Source organism: Mytilus edulis, chromosome 1, assembly GCF_963676685.1.
Source record: "Mytilus edulis chromosome 1, xbMytEdul2.2, whole genome shotgun sequence".
Lineage (NCBI taxonomy): Eukaryota > Metazoa > Mollusca > Bivalvia > Mytilida > Mytilidae > Mytilus > Mytilus edulis.
The window spans coordinates 101,102,981-101,126,063 of record NC_092344.1 but is presented as its reverse complement, the minus strand read 5'-3'; the positions used below and the strand labels follow the sequence as shown (position 1 = coordinate 101,126,063).

Sequence of the window (23,083 nt, the reverse complement as noted above, 5' to 3'; positions counted from 1 at the left end):
TGTCGTGAGTCGTGTATGATATAGAAAAAGAGGTCTCTAAAATTGGTGTTGTTTTTTAGCTATCTTATGTTCGGAGGACAGAATATGTTTACTACTAAACCTATTTAAAAACTTAAATGAAGCGTTTCTACCTGCTGATTTATCAATGTTGATGAGCGAGGCCGTTCTTATTAATATCAGCTAAAAATATCATTACTTTGAATATGTGTAGGTCACCAACGAAGGCTTGACTGGAGTATAGGTATAGAAAAATTAGTTATTGGACCTCATCTATGTAGTGATCAATATAATTGGTATTTTGTCTTTTGTTATAATGCTTTCTTATGTGTGCTAACGTATCAATTTTAAGAACAGAATGCATAAATTCACATCAACTACCGGTAGTATGAATGGGCTGTTATATTGTATGTCCCGTACATATAGAGATCACAAAACCCTTGTTGTAATTTACTAATGTATAAAAAGTAAAATCACAAAAATACTGAACTTCGAAGAAATTCCAAAACGGAAAGTCCCTAATCAAATGGCAAAATCAAGAGCACAAACTCATCAAACAAATGGACAACAACTGTCATATTCCTGACCTGGTACAGGCATTTTCTTATGTAGGAAGTTGTGGGTTGAACCTGGTTTTATAGCGCTAACCTCTAACTTGTACAAAATGTATGACATTCGCATTAAATTCCATTATATTGAAAACGATGAGTGACTAAAATAAACAGACATAGTTTATATAGCTGACTATGCCGTTTTGGCTTTGATCATTGTTGAAGACCGTACGGTTACCTGTAATTTTTGTGTTATTTTGGTCTCTTATGGATAGTTGGCTCATTGGCAATCATACCACATCTTCTTCTTTTATATAATAGGTAAAAATGTCAAAATAGGGGTACAGCAGTCAACACCGTGTCACAATCTTTATCACAACAAAAACAAACAAATATTTAACAAAGAGGCACAAAAAACATATATCACATTTAACAACATCGTGCATTGCTTAAATTTTTTGTATATTATTTCTGTAAGCCATATCTACCCGTATTAAAAGGATCGGGAGATTTTAAGCACTCTGACCGAATCGTAATTTTAACATTAATTCTGGCGTAGAATCGCGTGTTTGGCGTCAAAATGTCAACGTTATATAACGGTAGAGATATAATATAATTTTGTCGTTCAAAGTATGCAAAAATTATAATAGAACAATTATAACACAATGGCGGGACAATAGTTAATGTACACGTAGTTGACACAATGCATGGCAACAGTTCTACCAGTCCAAATTTAACCTCCCTCATTGAGATCAATTTGATTTACAGAACCTTATTGTTTCATCTCGTTGTCATCTTCAATGTGTACGAACTACATTAATTTGTGATTGGCAGTTGGCGTTAGCAACTATAAATTAATCATTATTGCGATTGTTTTTTCTATTTACATTTAGATGAGAATATTTATATGAACCATTTTGCATATGTCTGTAGAACACATATTAAACATAGTTTATTGGCTAAATATTACCTCTGTGATGTACTCTGGCTTCGGCTTCTGGCGTACTAAATTATAATCCTGGTACCTTTGATAACTATTCGGAAGACGTTCGTGTTTCCTTAGTAAAAACTACCATGTTGCTCATAAAAAGTATCAATCCAATTCAAAAGTCAATTCGGCCCACTTTAAAGAGTATAATAAAAAGACATGCCAAAACAGTTGGTCCCCGATTATACCAAATTACCTTATATGCTATTTAAAATGTGCATCGTCGATATTGAAGAAAGGGAGCAAACATTTCATCACGGATGTTAAACAAGGTTATACCTCGGAAACATTTGTATTTCACTAGAATAAATTAAATATTTATCTTAGTGTTTTGGATTAGAATTGTAGCCTTACTTCAAGAATATACAGATCCTAACAGTTCAAACTGAACAAAATGTTTTAAAATATAGTATCCTCGATGATCTTAATACCGTGTTTGCACATTTGCATAGTTAAATATACGTTCTTTCTGTAATGCAGTGACTGTCCAGTGTGTGCACTCCAGGTAGAATTTTAGAGAGTCAACAAGGACCTCCTTATCTGTAAGCTCAGCAATTTAAAGCATACGAAAAAAAATGAAAATATCCAAATCAGATCACAAAAGGTCGTATTCAGTAAATACTAATGTTAATTCAGACATCACTTATGTAGGGTAAACATATCAGCTGTTATATTACCGTTTGTCAAACCTTCATTTGGTACATTGATACTAAGAAACGGCGATAGGCTTTTTTTCTGTTTTAAGAATGATTGTTTAAGATATTAATGTTTGTCTGAGAGCTATTCTTTTTATTATTATCTTTTAATAATACTGTTGAAATGAATTGAAAACATAGTTCTTTTTCATAACTATTGATGATGTAATTTGTTTGGTTTTTTTTATTCGATCGTTTAATATAACATTCAAGATACAAGATGATTGAAAGGCTTGACCATTTTTGTTTTGATCAAGTGAATGCACTTATTACACTTACTAAGTATGTGATACCCCAATATGTACACGTAATCATACAATACTTGTAAAAACCCAAGATGATAGATGTTATGCACATTTTTGTAAATGCACTAATTACACTTACTAAGTATTGTATGTAATTTGTAATACTTGTATAGACTGAGACATACCCCAGATGAGAGATTAGACGTTTGTCATTCATCGTTAGGGTTTTACAAGTACAAAATATGTTCATCACAAGATCAGTTAACAACAAGGACGCCCTTAAAAAGAAAAAGAAATAAGTTTAATGTATTACGTACTTGATCATTTATTTTGTTTGATTGATTAGTAATTTTTATTTCGAGACGGTATATTGACACTACATTGACTATACTTTTTGGACCTTTTGGATTATAGCTCTTCATCTTTTATATAAGCTTTGGATTTCAAATATTTTCGCCACGAGCAACACTGAAGAGACATATTTTGTCGAAATGCGCATCTGGTGCAACAGAATTGGTACCGTTGATTTTATTGAAACATGGTATATCCAGAATACCGAAACATTACGCTTTGAGGATATTATTGAATTTCGGTCAATCTGAAAAAAAGACTCTTCAGTATTATTGAACATGGGATGTTTATGCGTGGTTTTTTAACGGAGTTTTTTTTTTTGTGTGTGTCAGATTTGTGAAAATCCTACACAATCCATACGTTGTGAATCTAAAAACAGTTTGGATTTTCGTGTGTCGAAACCAGTGATCCTACCGTTGAAAACCAATGTATAAACCTGAGCTTTAATATGCCATTGAATGCCTGTAGAGTTGGATCATTTTATCTTCTTTTATTTTCTTCAGCTCCCATCGTCGCAACAGAAAATATGTTGATTACCTGGCATCACCACGAAACAAAAAGAAATATTTGTCTTATTATCAGTAAATGCAAAATGCAAAAAAAAAGAAAATCCCAATTATCAAAATTCCACAAATTTATATGCATTTGTTTAAAAGTTGCTTTTATTGATTCCAATGACTACATATGGAAACGCACAGTCATATACCAGGAAGATAAAAGGCCTTCTTATTGATTCCAATGACTACATATGGAAACACACAGTCATATACCAGGAAGATAAAAGGCCTTCTTATTGATTCCAATGACTACATATGGAAACACACAGTCATATACCAGGAAGATAAAAGGCCTTCTTATTGATTCCAATGACTACATATGGAAACACACAGTCATATACCAGGAAGATAAAAGGTCTTCTTATTTATTCCAATGACTACATATGGAAACACACAGTCATATACCAGGAAGATAAAAGGCCTTCTTATTGATTCCAATGACTACATATGGAAACACACAGTCATATACCAGGAAGATAAAGGCCTTCTTATTGATTCCAATGACTACATATGGAAACACACAGTCATATACCAGGAAGATAAAAGGCCTTCTTATTGATTCCAATGACTACATATGGAAACACACAGTCATATACCAGGAAGATAAAGGCCTTCTTATTGATTCCAATGACTACATATGGAAACACACAGTCATATACCAGGAAGATAAAAGGCCTTCTTATTGATTCCAATGACTACATATGGAAACACACAGTCATATACCAGGAAGATAAAAGGCATTCTTATTGATTCCAATGACTACATATGGAAACACACAGTCATATACCAGGAAGATAAAGGCCTTCTTATTGATTCCAATGACTACATATGGAAACACACAGTCATATACCAGGAAGATAAAAGGCCTTCTTATTGATTCCAATGACTACATATGGAAACACACAGTCATATACCAGGAAGATAAAAGGCCTTCTTATTGATTCCAATGACTACATATGGAAACACACAGTCATATACCAGGAAGATAAAAGGCCTTCTTATTGATTCCAATGACTACATATGGAAACACACAGTCATATACCAGGAAGATAAAAGGCCTTCTTATTGCAATACACCACACCTAAGACTTGCCCTTTTTGTGCAAAGTCGTTTCGACTTAAACAAATAAAAGAAAACACTATATAAACATCATGCGTCCGAATCGCTTTTCTGGATGTACATTTATCGGTAACGCTCAATACCGAATATTTGAAAACCATGAATGACTGTATAAGCTATATAACCAAAAACAAAAACAAACTATTAAAAAGGTGACATGAAATCCCACAGACATACGTCTCTGTACATTGTTTCTATTGTCAGTTTTGAGAGAAATTATCCACTCTTAAAAGTTTTGTCGTATTATGTAAGTAATAATATAAACAGTCATTCACCGACCCTGGCTTAGGGGTTCAAGTTATTTTTATAGAATATTTTCTGTATTTGGAAAAATTCACCTTTTCAACTACGACCAAAATACGATACGTTTTTTAATGTTGACATTTATTTCTTATTAAAAATGTTATTTAACTCATAAATCTCAATAAACATCTATGTAGCAGTTCAATCGTCGTCCATTTGCTATACATTTATAATATAATGTAACTCTATTGCCCATTAAAATTTATGCTTCAGGAATGTCCATGATTATATATGATTTCAATAATTTATCGTCTTTATGGTATTATGATAGCGGGCTTACCTTGAGTGCGAGAGGACGCCGGTTTGATCTCCAGTTCGGTCAAACTTGACAATTAGAACTTATGGCTTCTTTACTTATCATGCGGTATTTGGGTAAAGGGTAATATGTTTGTCGGTTAGTCATATGTTGTGCATTATCTTGTGAACTTGCAAGATCAGACATCCGAATCAACGATTTGTTTAAATACAAAGAAGGATTCATAATCATAATCATAATAATTTCATATTCTTAATAATTTTGAATCCAGAGACTGCAAAACTATACACATAAGTCTTTTTTAAACTGTAAGGCGTGCAAAATGAAAAAAATCACAAAAGTACTGAACTCGAGGAAAATTCAAAAGGAAAGTTCCTATTCAAATGGCAAAATCAAAAGCTCAAACACATCAAACGAATGGATAACAACTGCCAAGTTTTTGACTTGGTACAGGCTTTTGCTTATGTAGAAGTATTCCTTCCGAAGTTTCAACAACAAATGTCAGCTATGCAACAACTCTTTTTGTGTAGTAAGGCCATTATTTTTTTTAATTTATACCCGAGTTCGAATTGATCTTCCTATTTTTCAAACCGTATCAAATGATTAAATTATCATGCCTTCGATGTGCATGTAGTATTTGCCACTGGACATAGAAGCCCAACAGTTAATCAACTTTTATTCAGAGTTTTCAGATGCAAATAAAATTACAGTAATTAACATGAAATCAAAATATGCATTGAAATTATAATACATTGTGGACTTTAAAATTAACGTTGTAATCGATAGTAAGTTTGACCTGTGTGTCAGTTTGTTCACATTTTCTTAGATACGAGAGTATTCGGCGAGACTGAATAACTGGCTTGTGTATACTGATGTGCTTCATTAATGTTATCGTATACGAAACATCCTCAATGTTATTGTAAACAAACTATCATTGTTGATAGAACTCGTTTCCATCATTCTCACGATCTTAATAAAATGGATAATTTAAATATCAACATTGCATTTGAATTGTTGATATTTCTTTTAAGTCAAGAGCAATGGACGCATAACATTTTCTAGCTGTAGCGAGATATTGGATGAAAACATTTTAACTTTCAGGCCGTACAATCACTTAATTTCAGCCAGACAGCCAGATAAGCATTCATCGGCTTTAGATATTGTTTTACAAAATGATATTAACCTACACATCATGCACCATGTCAACTGTCACCAAACCGTCCACGAAACAGTTCACATGATAGGTGCGTGATGTAGTATCCCAAATAGATGAACGTAGCTAATGGATTTACATATTAGTGGTTCATTTGCATTCATCGAATCCAGAATCTGTCGACACTATATGTTTCAGTGTTACAGTATCGTCTTTGAAATCATCTGATTGATGGCCGTCGACTAGGTTCTGAATGTCTTCAAAAACAGTTTCAGATTCTTGACACATATGTTCCATTTCACTTTGAGATGCAACAGTTGATAGGGGATCATGACTATCACTTTCCGAAAGGTATCGTCCTTGAAGATAAAACATACTAGTACTGCTTCCGAACGACTCTTTGCTATATCCGTGAAAAGTTCTAGATTTCATTTCCTCTATGTTCTCGTTAAGTGTTAATAATTGTCTCATAAGTACCAAGTCTTGATCAAGTAATGATACCTGAAAAAAAAGCATATTATATTAACACAGTCAGCTGTTGAGGAATTTATAATATAACAAGCTCCTTCTAACCAGTGTTTCAGTAAGGCAATGTTTGTAGATAAAATGCACTGAAAATTATACAAGATGAAGCCCTTATCACATACTATTTCAAAGAATGTGTGTGTCAGTCAACCAGACGCATGAAATCCCGGTTAAAGGTATGATGCATTTATGTTGTGATTTGTAGACGTTTTTTTTCGACATTTTTCGTGTTGCTATGATCTTGTTAGCTTGTCCTCGACTTCTGCGTTTGGTGATCCCTTTGGTATCTTCGACTTCTGCGTTTGGTGATCCCTTAGGTATCTTAGACTTCTGCGTTTGGTGATCCCTTTGGTATCTTCGACTTCTGCGTTTGGTGATCCCTTAGGTATCTTCGACTTCAGCGTTTGGTGATCCCTTTGGTATCTTCGACTTCTGCGTTTGGTGATCCCTTTGGTATCTTCGACTTCTGCGTTTGGTGATCCCTTTGGTATCTTCGACTTCTGCGTTTGGTGATCCCTTTGGTATCTTCCGCCTTATTTTAAACAAATTTATCTAAACCAAGGAGAGATAAGGCAAGACGGTATTAAATTAGTTTGTCATTTTATAAAAAGAATTTAATTCAGTTTTTAAAATATCTATAAATTATGCTAATGCATTTTATACTCACTATTTCTCTTTGAAGGCGCTGCATAGAAGAAACCAGAGGTTTCTCTTTCTTTGCAATTCCCGTCGTCTCTTTAGTAGGTTCAATCCCAAATATTTTCTTATAATGTTCTGTTTTCTGAAGTCGACTGTAGTAAAATGATCGACATTCGTTCATCAGGTCTACTTGTTGTTCATATTTATCCAAAGCTGTTATCTCTTCCATTGCCAATAATGTTCTAACGTTTAACGAGCACATTCTATTGCAGGATATAAATGTACCAAGGACCAATGTCGTAACATATTCCTCTGATTTAAATGGGTCAGATGGTTATCTTCATTATCATTTATTATTGTATAATATTATGATTTAGATTATCTTCAAAACAATCAAACATAATTAATTGAAAGAAAAAGCAATATGATACCCCTCAAATAAAAACAATTCAAATTAAAGCACGCTTGGAAATGGATGATTTGAATTCAAGTGTCTTGCTAATGAGATGATTATTTGATAAATTTAGGACATCAAGAAAAAATAACTATGCCATTTCTGTTCTTTCCACTTTCCATCCAAAATGAATGTTATATTTACAATGATGACAGTGTCAGTAAACACGACACGGTATGTCGGAGACTAACAGGTTAAGAAACTAAATTAAAAAAAAAACTTTTAAGTGTATCAAAACATTATGGTTTTACATTATCTTATGGACTTGTTTAAGAAGTATGAATCAAATAAGAATTCATAACCAAAGGTCGATCAGGGATATAGAAATACAGCTACCTGGTCAAGAGATGAGTCTGTTTAGATCCGCGTGATGTATAAATACTCAGCCACGTCTTGTTCGAATGGGGTCGTTTAATCCTATTCATCTTGCAAGTGGAGTGACACGCGTAAAAATTCACGTATATACTCTAAAAACACCACTTGATAAAAAAAAATTCGGCAACAATATCTGCAGATATTTTATATATTCTATGTAAAGGTGTAATACCACCATTGATTTTTCCCTATTAGTCTTTGTTAAATTGGCACTTTTAAAAAAATCGTACAGTATTTACCTTTATTTCAACCAAAGAAATACTTTGCATGTGTAAAGTTCAATCCTTTCCAGTGATACAGTGAAAATTTCACACTACATTTCATTGCACATAAGAAAGTAACCACCGCCGAGGGTAGACAACCCAATTTTTACACTGTTATTTACTGGTTACCTGCTTTGGTAACTATGTAACCTTAACGTTCCAAAATATTTTATAAGACCATCAAATAAAAAAGAATGATGCTTTCAGACACCCAACATACATATTTACGACTCAGAAAAATTTAAGTGCATTGAAATGCAGGGTTAATTTTCTACAACTGTCAAATTCAAGGGAATATTTTTTTAGGCCTACTTTCGTATGCAACCGGATGTGACGTACCATGATTTGGTGGTATTACACCTAAACGTAAACTATCCAATTTTCACTAAATGTGCAAATGAAATATATCTACCTTATTTCACTCTTATCAAATTTCTTCGTTTTTTAAAATGCGATCGTCCATCTTCCTTTTCTTTTTTTTATTATTTGATGGGCATGGTTACGTTTTGCGGACTAACTATTTAGTATCATCTATTGGTACTATGGCATATTTTTTTCTTGATTTTCACTGTCCCGGACCATTTATTCCAGCTTTTTGTGTTGCACATTATGTAGTTTCATCCTGTCTAACAATTCAGGATATTATTTTTCGAAAGCCACAATTATGTACCAGGTATCTCCAAAAATACACATTGAAAAGGCAGCCGAGCGTGATTCAGTTTCATATATATTAAGTTATGAACCTTAAAAACTCTTGTCCTACATTTCTCATTAGAGTTGAATCAAATTCAAGAAAAGAAATGCGTTACATTTCAAAGGAACGTTAACATATTATCATCTGGGAAATGCCCATATCTTGGAACACAAAAAGTTTGTTTTGTGTAAGTCTTGGTCCCACTAGTGTCCCAAAAAATATACCTGCTATAGTATTGTAATATATCAATACAATTTGTAATTTTTCTATATCATATTTCTTATCATTTAGACGAAAATGCGACAAATCTTGTTGCATAATATCTTTGAGAACTGAAAAAAAAACAGGCTGTAGTCTTCTCGTTTGAATTGTTTTACATTTGTCATTTTGAGGTTTTTTAATGCATGTGGTGTGGTATAGGTTTTGCTCATTGTTGAAGGCCGTTATGGTGACATATGATTACTAATTTCTACGTTTTTGATCTGTCGTCGAGTTGTTTCATTGGTGATCGTACCACATCTTCTTCTTTTTATATAACATGTAGCCTACATACTTCGGTAACAGCAACATCTTTAGCTTCCATCAAGGGGTCTCGGTGGCCGAGTGGTCTAAGTAGTCAAACTATTGTATCCCTAGTTAGTCAACACTTAGGTTGTGAGTTCGAATCCCGGGGGCAGGTGCACCGGACTCTTATCTCAATTGAGTAGGATTACCAATATTCTTAACTGCTAATTGTCATTTGTCCTAAGTGACCTTTGGACTGTTTCCAGATTTCTCCGTGTACAAATGTTCTATCAGAGTCACTATGTAAATAAACAATACTTTTGTATAGGACTGTGTTAATATTTTTATGTTGACATATGTAAAGTTCTTGGGGGACGTTAAACAAATCTGGTCAAACTAGTGTAATCAACTTACCATACGATTTAAAAGCATTTGAGACATGTCCAATTGGATATAATTGTACTTAATCTAACCCCATGTCGAGAAATATGTCAGTAAAAGTGCTTGTCATATGGATAATACTTATATTTATTGCTTTAAAAATGTCGTATCCTTTATTTTAATCTCTTAACTGCTCTGAATACTTTTATATTTTGCCAAATCATACAATACAGTCATGCATTTACTTGAGAATATACCAAATGCTCATTGCATTACGAAAGGGATTACTTTCGCTATTTAATTTCTACTGCTTAAATACTATTTATAGCACAAACCTGGTCGTCTTAAGATAAGGATGAGATAAATAACTATTAACAAATGACCAATGGTATACAATTAAATGGCAATTGCAAAACCTTCCAAAATAAGACGCATATTCTTATACGATCAAAATTGTTGCAAATAAATTCTAAGAAAACTGTCTTTTACATATTTACAAGCTACTTAAAAGGTATTCGACTATTTCGTAAGAGAGGTTTTTCAAAATGCCAAACGAACACAAACCCACACATACATATTGTTATAAATACGAAGTATATTACTATTGAAGGAACCGTTATCCCATGTTAAAAATTCTGAAAGCAAAGTTTAAAGAAGATAAATATATATGGAGCAGGATATACTTACCTTTGCGGAGCACCTGAGATCACACCCGTTTTCTGTAGGGTTTGTTATGTTGCTCTTTTTTCAGTTTAGTAAAACTGTTGTTTGTATTTTGGTCCTTTTCCCTTTTCTGTCATGGCGTTGTCAGTTCATTTTCGACTTTTTTTTTATTCTTTTAGTATCTGTAACCTCTCTTAATACATTTCATTTGCTGCAACTACCAGCGTACGGCGTTTAAAATGGTCAAAAGTCATACCGTATGTGTGAGGAATGCATACAAATGCGATACGATTTATATAAAAAAAAAACTTACTGATTTATGTGTAAAACAATTATAAACAATATGGTTTGTGAAAATACATGGATAATTATCTATTTTAAACTTTGCTTCATAATTTATGATCATATTTATTATGTCTGTGTTCATTTGGTATGCTCTTAGCTTCACCATATCCAACTTTCAGGAGACAAACTATTTACATACTAATTAGTTATCGACTTAGTCAAGTGCACATTTTCTGTCACATAATTTAAGCAAAGCAGAAACAAATAAAGAGAAACCTTTTAGTATCTGTGGTTTCAGTATGCAAGATGAAAATAACAGCAACGAGAGTCTTTATATCACTATATTTACATTTTTTCGTTTAAAATATCGGTCACATTTCTCAAGTAAAAAATTAGAGCATATAAAAACAATTGGAATGCATTTGTAAAAAGAAAAAGAGCAGAATACTGGCGCCTAATAAATGTATTATTTTTCATTTTTTGTACAAAATATTGTATTTATTTCATTATCTTCATAAAATTTTAAAATATAGATTACACAATACATTTCAACTACGACATTAGGTGGATTTCGTGACACATTTAACTATATCTGTAAAACTCGAAGTAATGCTGATATTTATGTGATATTGCATAAAGACATTTTAATAACATCTCCTTACATTCGTTTGATGGGATCAATTTAACTTATTCCATGTGATGAGTGTTCTCTACGTCAGTGGTGACCCTTGTTTGTTATATACTAAATAACGTTATCATTAACTTTAGAATTGATATCTATGTTTAACTCTGTTGGTGGTTGCCTTCTTGACCTTTAGTTTACATACGACTTCAAGTGACGATTAAAATTAAATATATTCATAATACTGTGATCATGATGGTATCGATTACATATAGCTGTTTGAAATAAGGTGTAATGTATACGTTGTATTTGAATTGAACATCAGAATATTCAAATTCGGACTTATCTATCTAAATAACTTTAATGCAGGAAATGTTGATGCTCGGTACATAGTTTTTATTACTTAATTGTAAAACAATGTCTATTGCTTAAATTTTTATCGGTGTTCGCCGTAGATAAGTTTTCTAAACTAATTTAATAGTATGAAATTCAAAACAGTGTAGCTGTGGCCATTGATTGACACATTAAAATCATTCATTGACTGGGACAATTTAGGTGAACGTTTGTATGTAACGACCAATGCTCACTATGTACTTTTTAAAGACACTTAAACTATGGGGTCACCAAAGGTTCTCAACACCTAAATAAAGTAATTCGAAAAATTAATCAGAAATAACACGATATTTTGATTTATATCAATTATATAAATCAAAACACAAAGGTTATTCCTGATTAATTTTTCGAATTATTTTATAATTAAAGGCGTTAAGAAACCTTTGTTGACCCCACAGTTTAAATGTCTATCGTAGGTACGTCATGAACAGTGGTTGTTACAGACAAACGTTCACGTAAATTGTCCCAGTCAATGGATGATTTTGATGGGTCAATCAATGGCCACAGCTACACTGTTTTGAATTTCATACTAGTTTGTTTTACGTCATCCTATTTTATGATTATTTATCTCCTTAGATACATACGACGTTGCATGGTTTTGGTTGAATGTTTTAGAAAAGGGGGACGAAAGATACCATAAATCGAAAATATAAACTGACAAACCCATGGCTAAAAATGAAAAGGACAAACAGACAAACAATAGTACACATGACACAACATAGAAAACTAAAGAATAAACAACAAGAACCCCACCAAAAACTAGGGGTGATATCAGGTGCTCCGGAAGGGTAAGCAGATCCTGCTCCACATGTGGCACCCGTCCAAACTCCGTACAGTGATCGTTTCCGTTCCGGAACTATTTTCCTTTACATCATTAGTGTAGAGTAGTATGTGGACCCGTATGCGGATCGGAGCTGGAACTGCTGGGGAGTTTGGCACCCGTCGTGTTTCTTATGAGATAACAAATCCGGTAAATAGTCTAATTCGGTAGGTCACATTTATGAAATGGAAGGGAATTGTAGTTATGACGTATGGAACATATCCAATATTATTTGTGAAACGGTTAATCAACTCTGATGGCGTCCGCAAAATTTACGAAGAGATGATTTCAATTTCACCATTTGGAACTTTAGTAGTTTCTATTATCTTTATGCAGATTGCTTTACAAAAACTTATTATCTGCTTAGAAAAAAATCAAATTCATTTTCAGAGTATAGTTAGTAAGTTCTTCTTTGAAAATAGTGATGTAATTTAATATAATAGACATTCTATCGCTGTAATTACAAGAAGTTTGATTTGACATATTATGGTTAATCCAGCATAATCTACATTCATACATGTACTTATTCTATATCAATTTACGTCAGACAGTAATCGAAATATTTTATTTCACCTTCTATAAAGTTAAATCATTATTTACACTCTTTTGAAGTTAATGATAACATCTCTTTAAATACTCCCCTTATAAATCTGTTAGTTTGTATATACCTTCCTACCAAAGATAAACAATACACTGAAAACCTCATGAAGTTCATCGTAATGCTACTGTTCGAAAATAAAAAGGACACTTTTTTAAACACTTTGGTTTCTATACGCGTCTTGTTGTTTCGCTAAATGTCTGCCAGAACGGATGAGCTCTTATTTTAGTAGAACATGTTGAGGCGAAAGAAGCTGACTATGTTGTACTATTACACCACTGTCCCATGTTAGGGGAGAGTTGGGATACCGCTACGTGTTTAACCCCGCCACGTTCTGTATGTATGTGCCTGTCCCAAGTCAGGAGCCTGTAATTTGGTTGTTGTCGTTTGCTCCTGTCTTACACTTTTGTTTTTCGTTATTTTTTTGTACATAAATTAGTTCGTTATTTTTGTCGTTTGAATTGTTTTACATTTGTCATTTCGGGGCTTTTTATAGCTGACTATGCGGTATTGGCTATGCTCATTGTTGAGGGCCGTACGGTGACCTATAGTGGTTAATTTCTGTGTCATTTGGTCTCTTGTGGAGAATTGTCTCAATAGCAATCATACCACATCTTCTTTTTTTATATCCACACAATTCTTATTATAAATACATTGTTTTTTAATTACACTATTGTCGCTTAACTTTGCGCCTGTCCAAAGTCAGCAGCCTCTGGCCTTTGTTAGTATTGTATTATTTTTAATTTTAGTTTCTTGTGCATAATTTGGAGTTTAGTATGGCGTTCATTATCACTGAACTACATGTAGCATATATATTTGTTTAGGGGTCAGCTGAAGGACGCCCCCGGGTGCGGGAATTTCTCGCTGCATTGAAGACCTATTGGTGACCTTCTGCCTTTTGTCTGTTCTATGGTCGGGTTTTTGTCTCTTTGACACATTCCCCATTTCCATTCACAATTTTAACATCATTTTGTATCTAAAATGTATTGACGGTGCTGACTGCTACTAGTATTTAAGTATCCTTGAAGAGTCATGAAATTGTTAAACTTCACATTCTTCAACTGTTCCAATATGTTAAACTCTCGATCAGACGTACACGTCACTCTCATTACGAAGCAAATCCTTAATGAGCCATAGCACATAAAGCACTCTTTGTTCACTAGATTTTACCCTGTACTATTAGACCAGTTAAGACTAGTTAAGAAACAAAACTTTATTCAGAATTTCTATGACTGTAAAAGATGCAAAAGATAAAAGCAAATACTTTTAAATATTTAATACGATATCGTTATATCTTTTTTCATATATAAGTACTTCATGAAATATTTTCAAATCTAAAACAAAACCCACCAGGGGTTAGAAGGCACGTTTCTTCCAAGAGATTTGCAAGGCTAAAAGACAGCATTGTTTTATCAGTTAGATAGTGAGTCGAAAAATTTCAACTGTTTGTAAATATTCAATATGTTTTAAGGAAAATGTTGAGTAAACGCCAATTGGACAGCAAACAAGCTATCAAACATCACCATAAAGGTTAATTTTCAGTTTGAGAAAGTAAAGTCAAAGTTAATCTTGAATAGATTTCGATATTACTTTCAAGTCCTGATTTGGTCATTAGCATTGGTCATCTGTTCCATTTCTCATACATCCTTGGCTTTTAAAATATTTGGCCTTGTCCGTTCTTGATGGAGGAAAATCCAGAGAAGCGCTTCGGGCACATACCATTTATATAGTGCTATTTTTATTTCATTTTACAACAAAAGACAAATGTCCATACGATACGTAAGTCGTTCTTAATTGCTTCACAAGCCTAAACAATTATTAAAGAAATGAATTTAAAAGAAACTTCCAAAGATTTGCCTTCAACTTGAAATTCTCTTAATCAAACAACTATTTCTCTAAATGACAAACAAAAACTTATATCTATGACAAACAAAAATTTATATCTATGACAAAAGACAATCATTTAAAGAAACTCTTGACTGGGACCGGCACATGAACATTTTGTCTTGTTAAAGCAGTTTTTGATACATTTCTTCAAATTTCTCATTCAGTTTCTTTCCAGAACTATTACGGTAAATGACAGAAACCCCAGAAGTTGTCGTCGGTTGACAGAAACCCCAGTAGTTGTCGTCGGTTGACAGAAACCCCAGTAGTTGTCGTCGGTTGACAGAAACCCCAGTAGTTGTCGTCGGTTGACATGTGTCATGATTAGGGTTTTTAACATTTCGAAAATATGCAAACGGCTTTGAAAAACAACTATTTCTCTAAATGACAAACAAAAACTTATATCTATGACAAACAAAAATTTATATCTATGACAAAAGACAATCACTAAAGAAACTCGTCACTGGGACCGGCACATGAACATTTTGTCTTGTTAAAGCAGTTTTTGATACATTTCTTCAAATTTCTGATTCAGTTTCTTTCCAGAACTATTACGGTAAATGACAGAAACCCCAGTAGTTGTCGTCGGTTGACAGAAACCCCAGTAGTTGTCGTCGGTTGATAGAAACCCCAGTAGTTGTCGTCGGTTGACATGTGTCATGATTAGGGTTTTTTACATTTCGAAAATATGCAAACGGCTTTGAAAAAGCTGTTAGTTTTTTCTTTTGAATTGTATCGCTTTTTTCCGGGATCTTTTACATCTTACATTTAGGTATACGTTTTGCTTTTGTTTCAAAAAAGTACAGACAGATATTTAATTTATGTCATACAATACCCAGAACAAAACAAGATAATATCATGGTAAAGACTAAACGAAAAATGTTTTTTTTTTCTCTCCTTATTTATAATTCGGCTTGTGTCTTCATGTGATGCTTGTGATATTGCTGAATAGAATTTTCTCTGAAATACAGCTACGGATGATGACCATATAGGTCGATTTGATTTCTTATCAGATGTATGTTTACTTTGAGCTTGTTTTCCTTGATTGCGGTATGATATTGTTGGGGTTTTTTTTTGGCTGTCTCATTGACACTTTCAACTCATGTTCGTTTATTTTCATGAACAATACTTCCGATATAAGGATTAAGATTTATTATTTCCCATATTTTGTCAGTGTCTTAATTTTGATGAAGAAAACCAAGAAGAGCATGTCTTGTGTATCTTATTCATTATTCGTTGCTTTCATAACCTTTGTGTATTTGAATTTGAATGTAATATTAGAAAACAGCTACGTCAAAAATACCACAAGAAACACTCGATTCTATTACATAATAATATTGAGGCTTCATCACTTGATTATACGACAGACACTTAAAACATTTAACAATGAAAGCTGGGAAGTATGAAACACACACAAAACCACAGTTTATTTCTACATGTATCCTTCGTGAACGGTATGGGCTCTGTTCATTGTTGAAGGCCGTAAGGTGCCCTTTATATGTTAATTTCTGTTGCATTTGGTTTGTGGAGAGTTGTCTTATTGGCTTTCATACCACGTCTGGTTTTTTTTTTATATCTTAGCAAATGCTGTTGCATTTTATTGACAGATATTCATAACTAACTAGCCATGTGAATTGTTTTGAATTTACTATGTTCCAGCACAGAGTAAACACATTTTGACTTTAATAATAATAATCGAACCACCAAAACATTCATAGCCAATTCGACTGTTCATAAATTGATATGATATGCTAGAACTCATGTAGACAAATACTTAAACAACTCCATATCTATTTTAATTTTTCCATTCGAATCTACCATATTGAATCTGGAACAATAAAGTAACACGTTCTCTTTTCTTCCCTCTTTCTTTTTTTCTTGTTCTTGTTTTGTGATGTTTTTTTTTAGTTATGTTATATTTTTATTTGGTATTAAAAGCAAATTGTCCTGTGCAAAATTAGCGGCGTAATAGAAAAAAAGTTTTAAAGCGAGAAATAATCATGTTTTAATTCATATTATAAATTATTAATCTATAATTTGTACATACACAATGTAATACATTTCGTAAGTAGTCAATTGAATTGTTCAATAATCTATGTTTTTTAACACAGTCTTCTTTAAGATAAAATATAGAAATTGTCACTATAGATTATAAGCCTTTTTGTCAGTTAGGTCTGTTGCTCGTAACTAGGTCCCTTCTGTGATCTGAAAATGTAAAAAAAAAATAAAGTATGAAATACAAATACATATAAAACAGAACTATGGATGCACTGATAAGGTGTAAGAGACAATACAAAAACACCAACTGAAAAGTTTCAAGAATGTACCATTGTATATACCATTCCGTATTACGATTGATAATCTCTTATGTAATGACAGCAGATAAAGTTTAAAATTTGCATAGTAAATTACGAAAAACCAAAATTGTCTTGCTTTCATCAATTCATCTAATGTATTGGTTTGAAATGTTCGCTTTAAGTGCAGTCAGATATGACGCGTAAACTTACATTAATCCAGATGTAGAGCTTAGCATTGTTTTTATCACTGTTTTCTATTCTATTACTACTTTTGCGTAAGATTTGCATTTGAACTCACCTTCAAAAACAATTTTGTTGTCATTAAGGGGTCGGCACTCAGATTGTCTCTTCTAGTTGTAACGAGGGTGCACCAGCCTTCACAGAATATGACTAGAATATTCAGATATACTGTTACAGGTGTTTAGTATTGAATCATTCGCCATAGCCAGTGTCTTAGGAATCTAAATCTCTTTTCGTCAGGTCGGTGTCATCTTCAGATCCACTACACTCACAAGAATAGTCACTGCCAAGTGACATGGTGGACACGCTTTTACTCAGATGACACGTGCTGCCCTTTAGATAGTCTGCACTGTCATCTAAAGAATCTTTACTGACACCATACAGCCTCTTGTTCTTCAGCTCCTCGATAGTTTCATTCAGCGTCAGTAACTGTCTCATTAGGGAAAGATCTTGGTCGACAAGAGAGGTCTGTAATGGACAAAAAAATGTTGAATTAGCAAAAAATATTTAGTGTCTTGGGCTATAGTAAAAAAAAATTATTTAAAGCACATTAAACCTTATCTCAAATTATAATGTATTTAGTACTTTTTAAAGAAAAAAATGCGGCAATAACCGAAATGTTTGAAAGCACAATTTCAAGGTAGCAATATATTTATACGTATTTAAAAGTACATGATATTGAGTAATATAATTGATACTGAAAGACAATAACAATTAAAACCAAGGAGTAAACAAAGACTCACAAAACCAAAGGACATTTACATCAACAGTATAAATAAGAAGTACGTTAAATCACTACATACCATTTCAAGTCGTAATCTATCCATAGCCATCGACATAGAAGTCTTCTTTCGTTCACAGACTCCGTTTTTATTCTCCAATTTTTGCTTCAAATTTTCAGTTGCTTTAACACGATTAAGATAAAATGATCTGCAATCATTCTGAAGGTCCACCTCTTTTTCATATTTATCAACAGATGAAGTTGTTGTTTGTTTGTTTGTAGAGTTAGCCTCCAAAACCATATTTAACTTTACAAGTAAATTTATGTAAAACTTTGATAGCAATATTATCACTGTACTTAAAAAGCTTTAAAGAACCTTTTATACCAAACGAGATCAGAGTAGTTTTGATTGGTTAAACTGAACAGGTAAAAATAAAGGTATGATGTAGGCTAAAAGTAGACACGCTTAGTAATACTTTACGATTTAAAATTCAAATGAGTTTGATTATGAAACATTACTAATTTATTTGAAATTATTATGTTAATTTTGGCATGAAATCTTGTTTATAAATAAATATAAATTTAGATCATTTACTCATAGTTTTGATAGAAATAAACCCATACATAGCAAAGGTTTCAATTCCATTTTCAATATATAATTACTGAGAAATTCAGTTTTCTAGCACTTACAAAGCAAATACGAGAAACTCCCACTTCTCACTTAAACTCAAAAGAAGATATATATTAACTTCGTAAATGACTAATGATTATTACTATTAGTAGTGGATAATGTTTATGCGACTGCTACATTTGTCGGTAGCGTTGCTGGTGGACTGTTTTGCCTGAAGTGTTCAAAAGGCGTTTGCTTCGTTACTGGAACTGTTCACGCATCTTATTTTTTTTCTTCTAGTGATTGTATTAAAAATAAGGTTGCATTTTCCTCGAGCGAACTTGGTATCCCGACCGGCTATTGTACTTTAAAACGTTTTCTTTTTCCTTGTTCTTATTTGCTATTATATGCTGGGGTTGTGCTGTAGAAATTAAAGATCCCCCAAGGTTACAAGAAGTCTTGCTCGTTTGAATATGCAACACAAGATATGCAGCGAAAAGGGGACTTCACTAAAACATTTCATCAAAGAAGCAGATTATCTCTTTGACACATTCCCCATTTCCATTCTCAATTTTATCTCATTGGTTGAGGCTGAAAATATATGACAAAAATCAATTATGAACTAGAGTTTCAGGGTTTCTAAAAATTAATTTACAATAACCTTCTCTGGCAGAATAATCTGTCATGATTAGACTAGCCCATGACTATGTTTATTGCATAAGAATAACTTCATTTATGTAATAAAGGTACTTTGTCTTACCTTTTATTAAATGACTTAATGTATTATGATGATATTTAAAGTTTTAAACATATAAGTGAAAATGTCAAAATTTATGGTACGTGAAAATTAAGTATGAGATTAGAAAATTGACTTACAAGATTTATTTTCCTCACTCATTCAATTATAATAATTACCAAACTATACACATAACAATTAAATGATTTGACATAAGGCACTAACTTGTTTTGAAGTTGTGATATCGTCGTTTTTATGTATGTTCTGTTGTGTACTTGAATATAAAGGCATATAAAGATGACAGACTTCAATTTAGAACTAAGAAGTCGAAAAAAGACAAATAGCTTATTGTTCGTGGTGAGCCAAGGCTCCGTGTTGAAGGCCGTACTTTAACCTATAAGGTTTACTTTTTAAATTGTTATTTGTATGGAGAGTTGTCTCATTGGCACTCACACCACATCTTCCTATATCCAATAACATATAAACAAACAGCGAAAAATGACGAAAAAACAAAACATTACGTAAAAACCAAAAGAATAAGCAACACGAACTTTACCAAAGCCGTGTTGATCGCATGTGCCACAAAAAGGTAATTAAATCCTGCTCATGGTGAGTATACATGTGACGTCAATTGTCATTCGGTGATGTCACAATTGAAAAAGAAGGACGAAAAACTGGTTTTGATAATTGGAATATATCCATGGCCGTCTTTTACACAAACATTCCATAACGTCAACAAACTCAGAATGGCACCAGTTAAACCATCGAAGGAATGAATCAACTGATTGAAATTAAAAAGAGGGGTTTAGTAGTAACTTTGACCTTCCAACATATTGTCATTCAGATTTTTCCATTGTCTGCTGTACCCAAAGTATTTCGGCCAAAATTCATGCATGGCTTATATAAGACTGTGATCAGCTATATGTGTATGACATTCGTTTTAAATAAGAGACCACTGCTCTTTTTATTATTAAATGTTGTGTCTCAGCATTCTCTGCTTAAACTTTAGTTTCTGTGATTGCACTATCATATGCAAGGTCCTCAGCTTTATCAAAGTATACATATTATTGATTGTGGTTATAAGACTTACACATTGACACTAATTAAGTAAGTTTTTTAATTAGACAAATTAATACTGTAGTTATTGGTGATTCATACGTACTGTTTATATTCTGTCTGGTCTACAGCTGTAAAAATGTCTCATTATCAAAATTCAATCCGGGTTGAGTTCTTTTCTTTTTCTAATTTAGAATTATATGTATATATATAGCGTATCTCGTATTTCATCCCTATTCATTCCTTTGTCATCATTATGTCATTTAAATATTATTATCCAAATTTTTGATAGTTGGATTTCAGACATTAATGAATCATATTTCGTTTAACTCACTGATTTTATACATAATGGGACTACTCGTTCTCTTTCTCATGCACACACTGCTTCCATTTCCATTTCCCTTGTCCTCACATCAATTTGGTCTAGGGGTGATTAGTAATCCCATTTCCATTCTTAATTTTAATTAATGCAAATCATGATTAGAAATGCTGACCCTTCCGACACACCTCACCCTTACTCCAGAAGTTGATACAAATCGTCTGTTTTCACTGTGATGTTTGTTTATAAATGGACTTCTAACATAACAAAAACGTGCATGGAGTCAACGAGGCAAAATAGTGTACGGAAATAAAAACTGGCATTTATCATATGTATACTAAGAAAAACTGCTTTCAAATGACACACGTAATTACTGAGCGTCACTGAGTCTTATGTAGATGAAACGCGCGTCTGGCGTATTAAATTATAATCCTGGTACCTTTGATAACTATTAACCATGAAACAAAGCTGCAAAGGTAGTATAAACTTCAGTAAGATTCTTTTTATTTTAATTTTGTGTTCAGTATTCAATTCGTTTTCAACAATAAAGAGTACAAAAGGAGGTTCTTCATAACTTACATAAAGTAATGTTTACAGGTAATGGACAATGAGATGATACTAGTAATACTAGAAATGCTAAATGTTGAACATACAGCAAATACTTTTTTTATAAAAATAGAAATGGTGGCCATTTAGACTTTGCCCCCACGGTCTGCGCGTTTATCTAGTGTTTAGAGCCAAACATATGATGACATTTTAACCCCTTTTTGGTTAGACTGGTCTTGTTGAGTTTCTGTTTTACCCCCATACATTTCTCCTATCTCTAGGTATGATCATAGAAATAGCATTTAATGAGTATGTTTGAACATTGTCTAATTTTGTCTCATAAAAATTAGGTTATAATCATACCAATAGAAAACTAAAATTCAAAACGAAAACAAATGACATTGTAAAACTGAAATGATATGACGCGTGTAATGATTCAAGGTATATTGTAATTGTTTGTTTATTGTTTGACCAAACGAAGAATCCATTTGAACTGTACTTGTAAACATAATTTCCCTTACTTGAACTTTGTAGTGTTACTGATTAGTTCAACTTCAATGCTTTCTTGAAATTTGTTTTATTTCTATCTACGTCAACATTTTGATTTCGTACGTATTTTCATTAAAACATGCAACTACTAACTTTGTTTTTTTGATAGGTGCAAGCATGGATATATAATTTCCAGCCAAGTTTATTGCATTCATATGCAGTACGAGAAGAGGTTGATTTACGCACATATGTTTTTCTAATTATTATTCTACCTCATGATCTAAGCTAATAAAAAAAAGAGATATATATAAGCTAGACCAGCTTGATAACGTGCTGTACGTTTGTAAATTGATGTTACAGCTAGCATCTGAGGAATTTGTTACGAAATATCTTATTATTACTTATGGTAATTCTTAACTCTGCGAAATACGATAATCATTCTACAGATCTCTAACTATAGAACATTTTGTTTATTTCAAAAAATATTTTGATACACAATATACTCGCTCGTAAGTCATGAACGATTTAATTCTAATTTCAATTTTAGTTGTAACATTTTTTTGTGAAAAGTAGGCCTTGACCTCTTTTCACAAAAAAAAATGAAAATCTTACATCTTCAGTCTTTTATCTTAAAAATCCTAGATTCGCATCAGAAACTAGATGCTTCGTGCATTGCATTGATATGGTTACTTTTATAAATTAACTATTTACAAAATTTTAAATACTTGAAATACTAAGGCTTTTCTACCTCAAG

At 32.7% G+C, this 23,083-nt stretch overlaps 2 protein-coding genes across 2 annotated transcripts; both read right to left on the bottom strand.

The window, feature by feature from the left end:
- Window positions 1–5,730: 5,730 nt before the first annotated feature.
- Window positions 5,731–7,612, bottom strand: LOC139520327 (uncharacterized). The gene is made up of 2 exons (XM_071312875.1): window positions 7,408–7,612; window positions 5,731–6,716 (listed from the first exon to the last, which is right to left on the bottom strand). Exons 1-2 carry the CDS (start codon window positions 7,606–7,608, stop codon window positions 6,366–6,368), a joined length of 552 nt encoding a protein of 183 aa, XP_071168976.1. The 5' UTR covers window positions 7,609–7,612; the 3' UTR covers window positions 5,731–6,365.
- A 9,683-nt stretch (window positions 7,613–17,295) lies between these two features.
- Window positions 17,296–18,930, bottom strand: LOC139498271 (uncharacterized). Its single transcript, XM_071286640.1, has 3 exons — window positions 18,656–18,930; window positions 17,911–18,320; window positions 17,296–17,520 (listed from the first exon to the last, which is right to left on the bottom strand). The coding sequence occupies exons 1-2, from the start codon at window positions 18,872–18,874 to the stop codon at window positions 18,066–18,068; spliced, it is 474 nt and encodes a 157-aa protein (XP_071142741.1). The 5' UTR covers window positions 18,875–18,930; the 3' UTR covers window positions 17,296–17,520; window positions 17,911–18,065.
- Between the last annotated feature and the right edge of the window lie 4,153 nt (window positions 18,931–23,083).

What these genes read in the sequence shown, in the direction of transcription:
- LOC139498271 (XM_071286640.1), bottom strand. Translation starts at nt 18,874, where the DNA reads ATGGTTTTGGAGGCTAACTCTACAAACAAACAAACAACAACTTCATCT. An exon ending in ATAGATTACGACTTGAAATG is followed by an intron (nt 18,321 to 18,655) that starts GTATGTAGTGAT and finishes TGTCCATTACAG; the next exon opens with ACCTCTCTTGTCGACCAAGA.
- LOC139520327 (XM_071312875.1), bottom strand. Translation starts at nt 7,608, where the DNA reads ATGGAAGAGATAACAGCTTTGGATAAATATGAACAACAAGTAGACCTG. An exon ending in AGCGCCTTCAAAGAGAAATA is followed by an intron (nt 6,717 to 7,407) that starts GTGAGTATAAAA and finishes CTTTTTTTTCAG; the next exon opens with GTATCATTACTTGATCAAGA.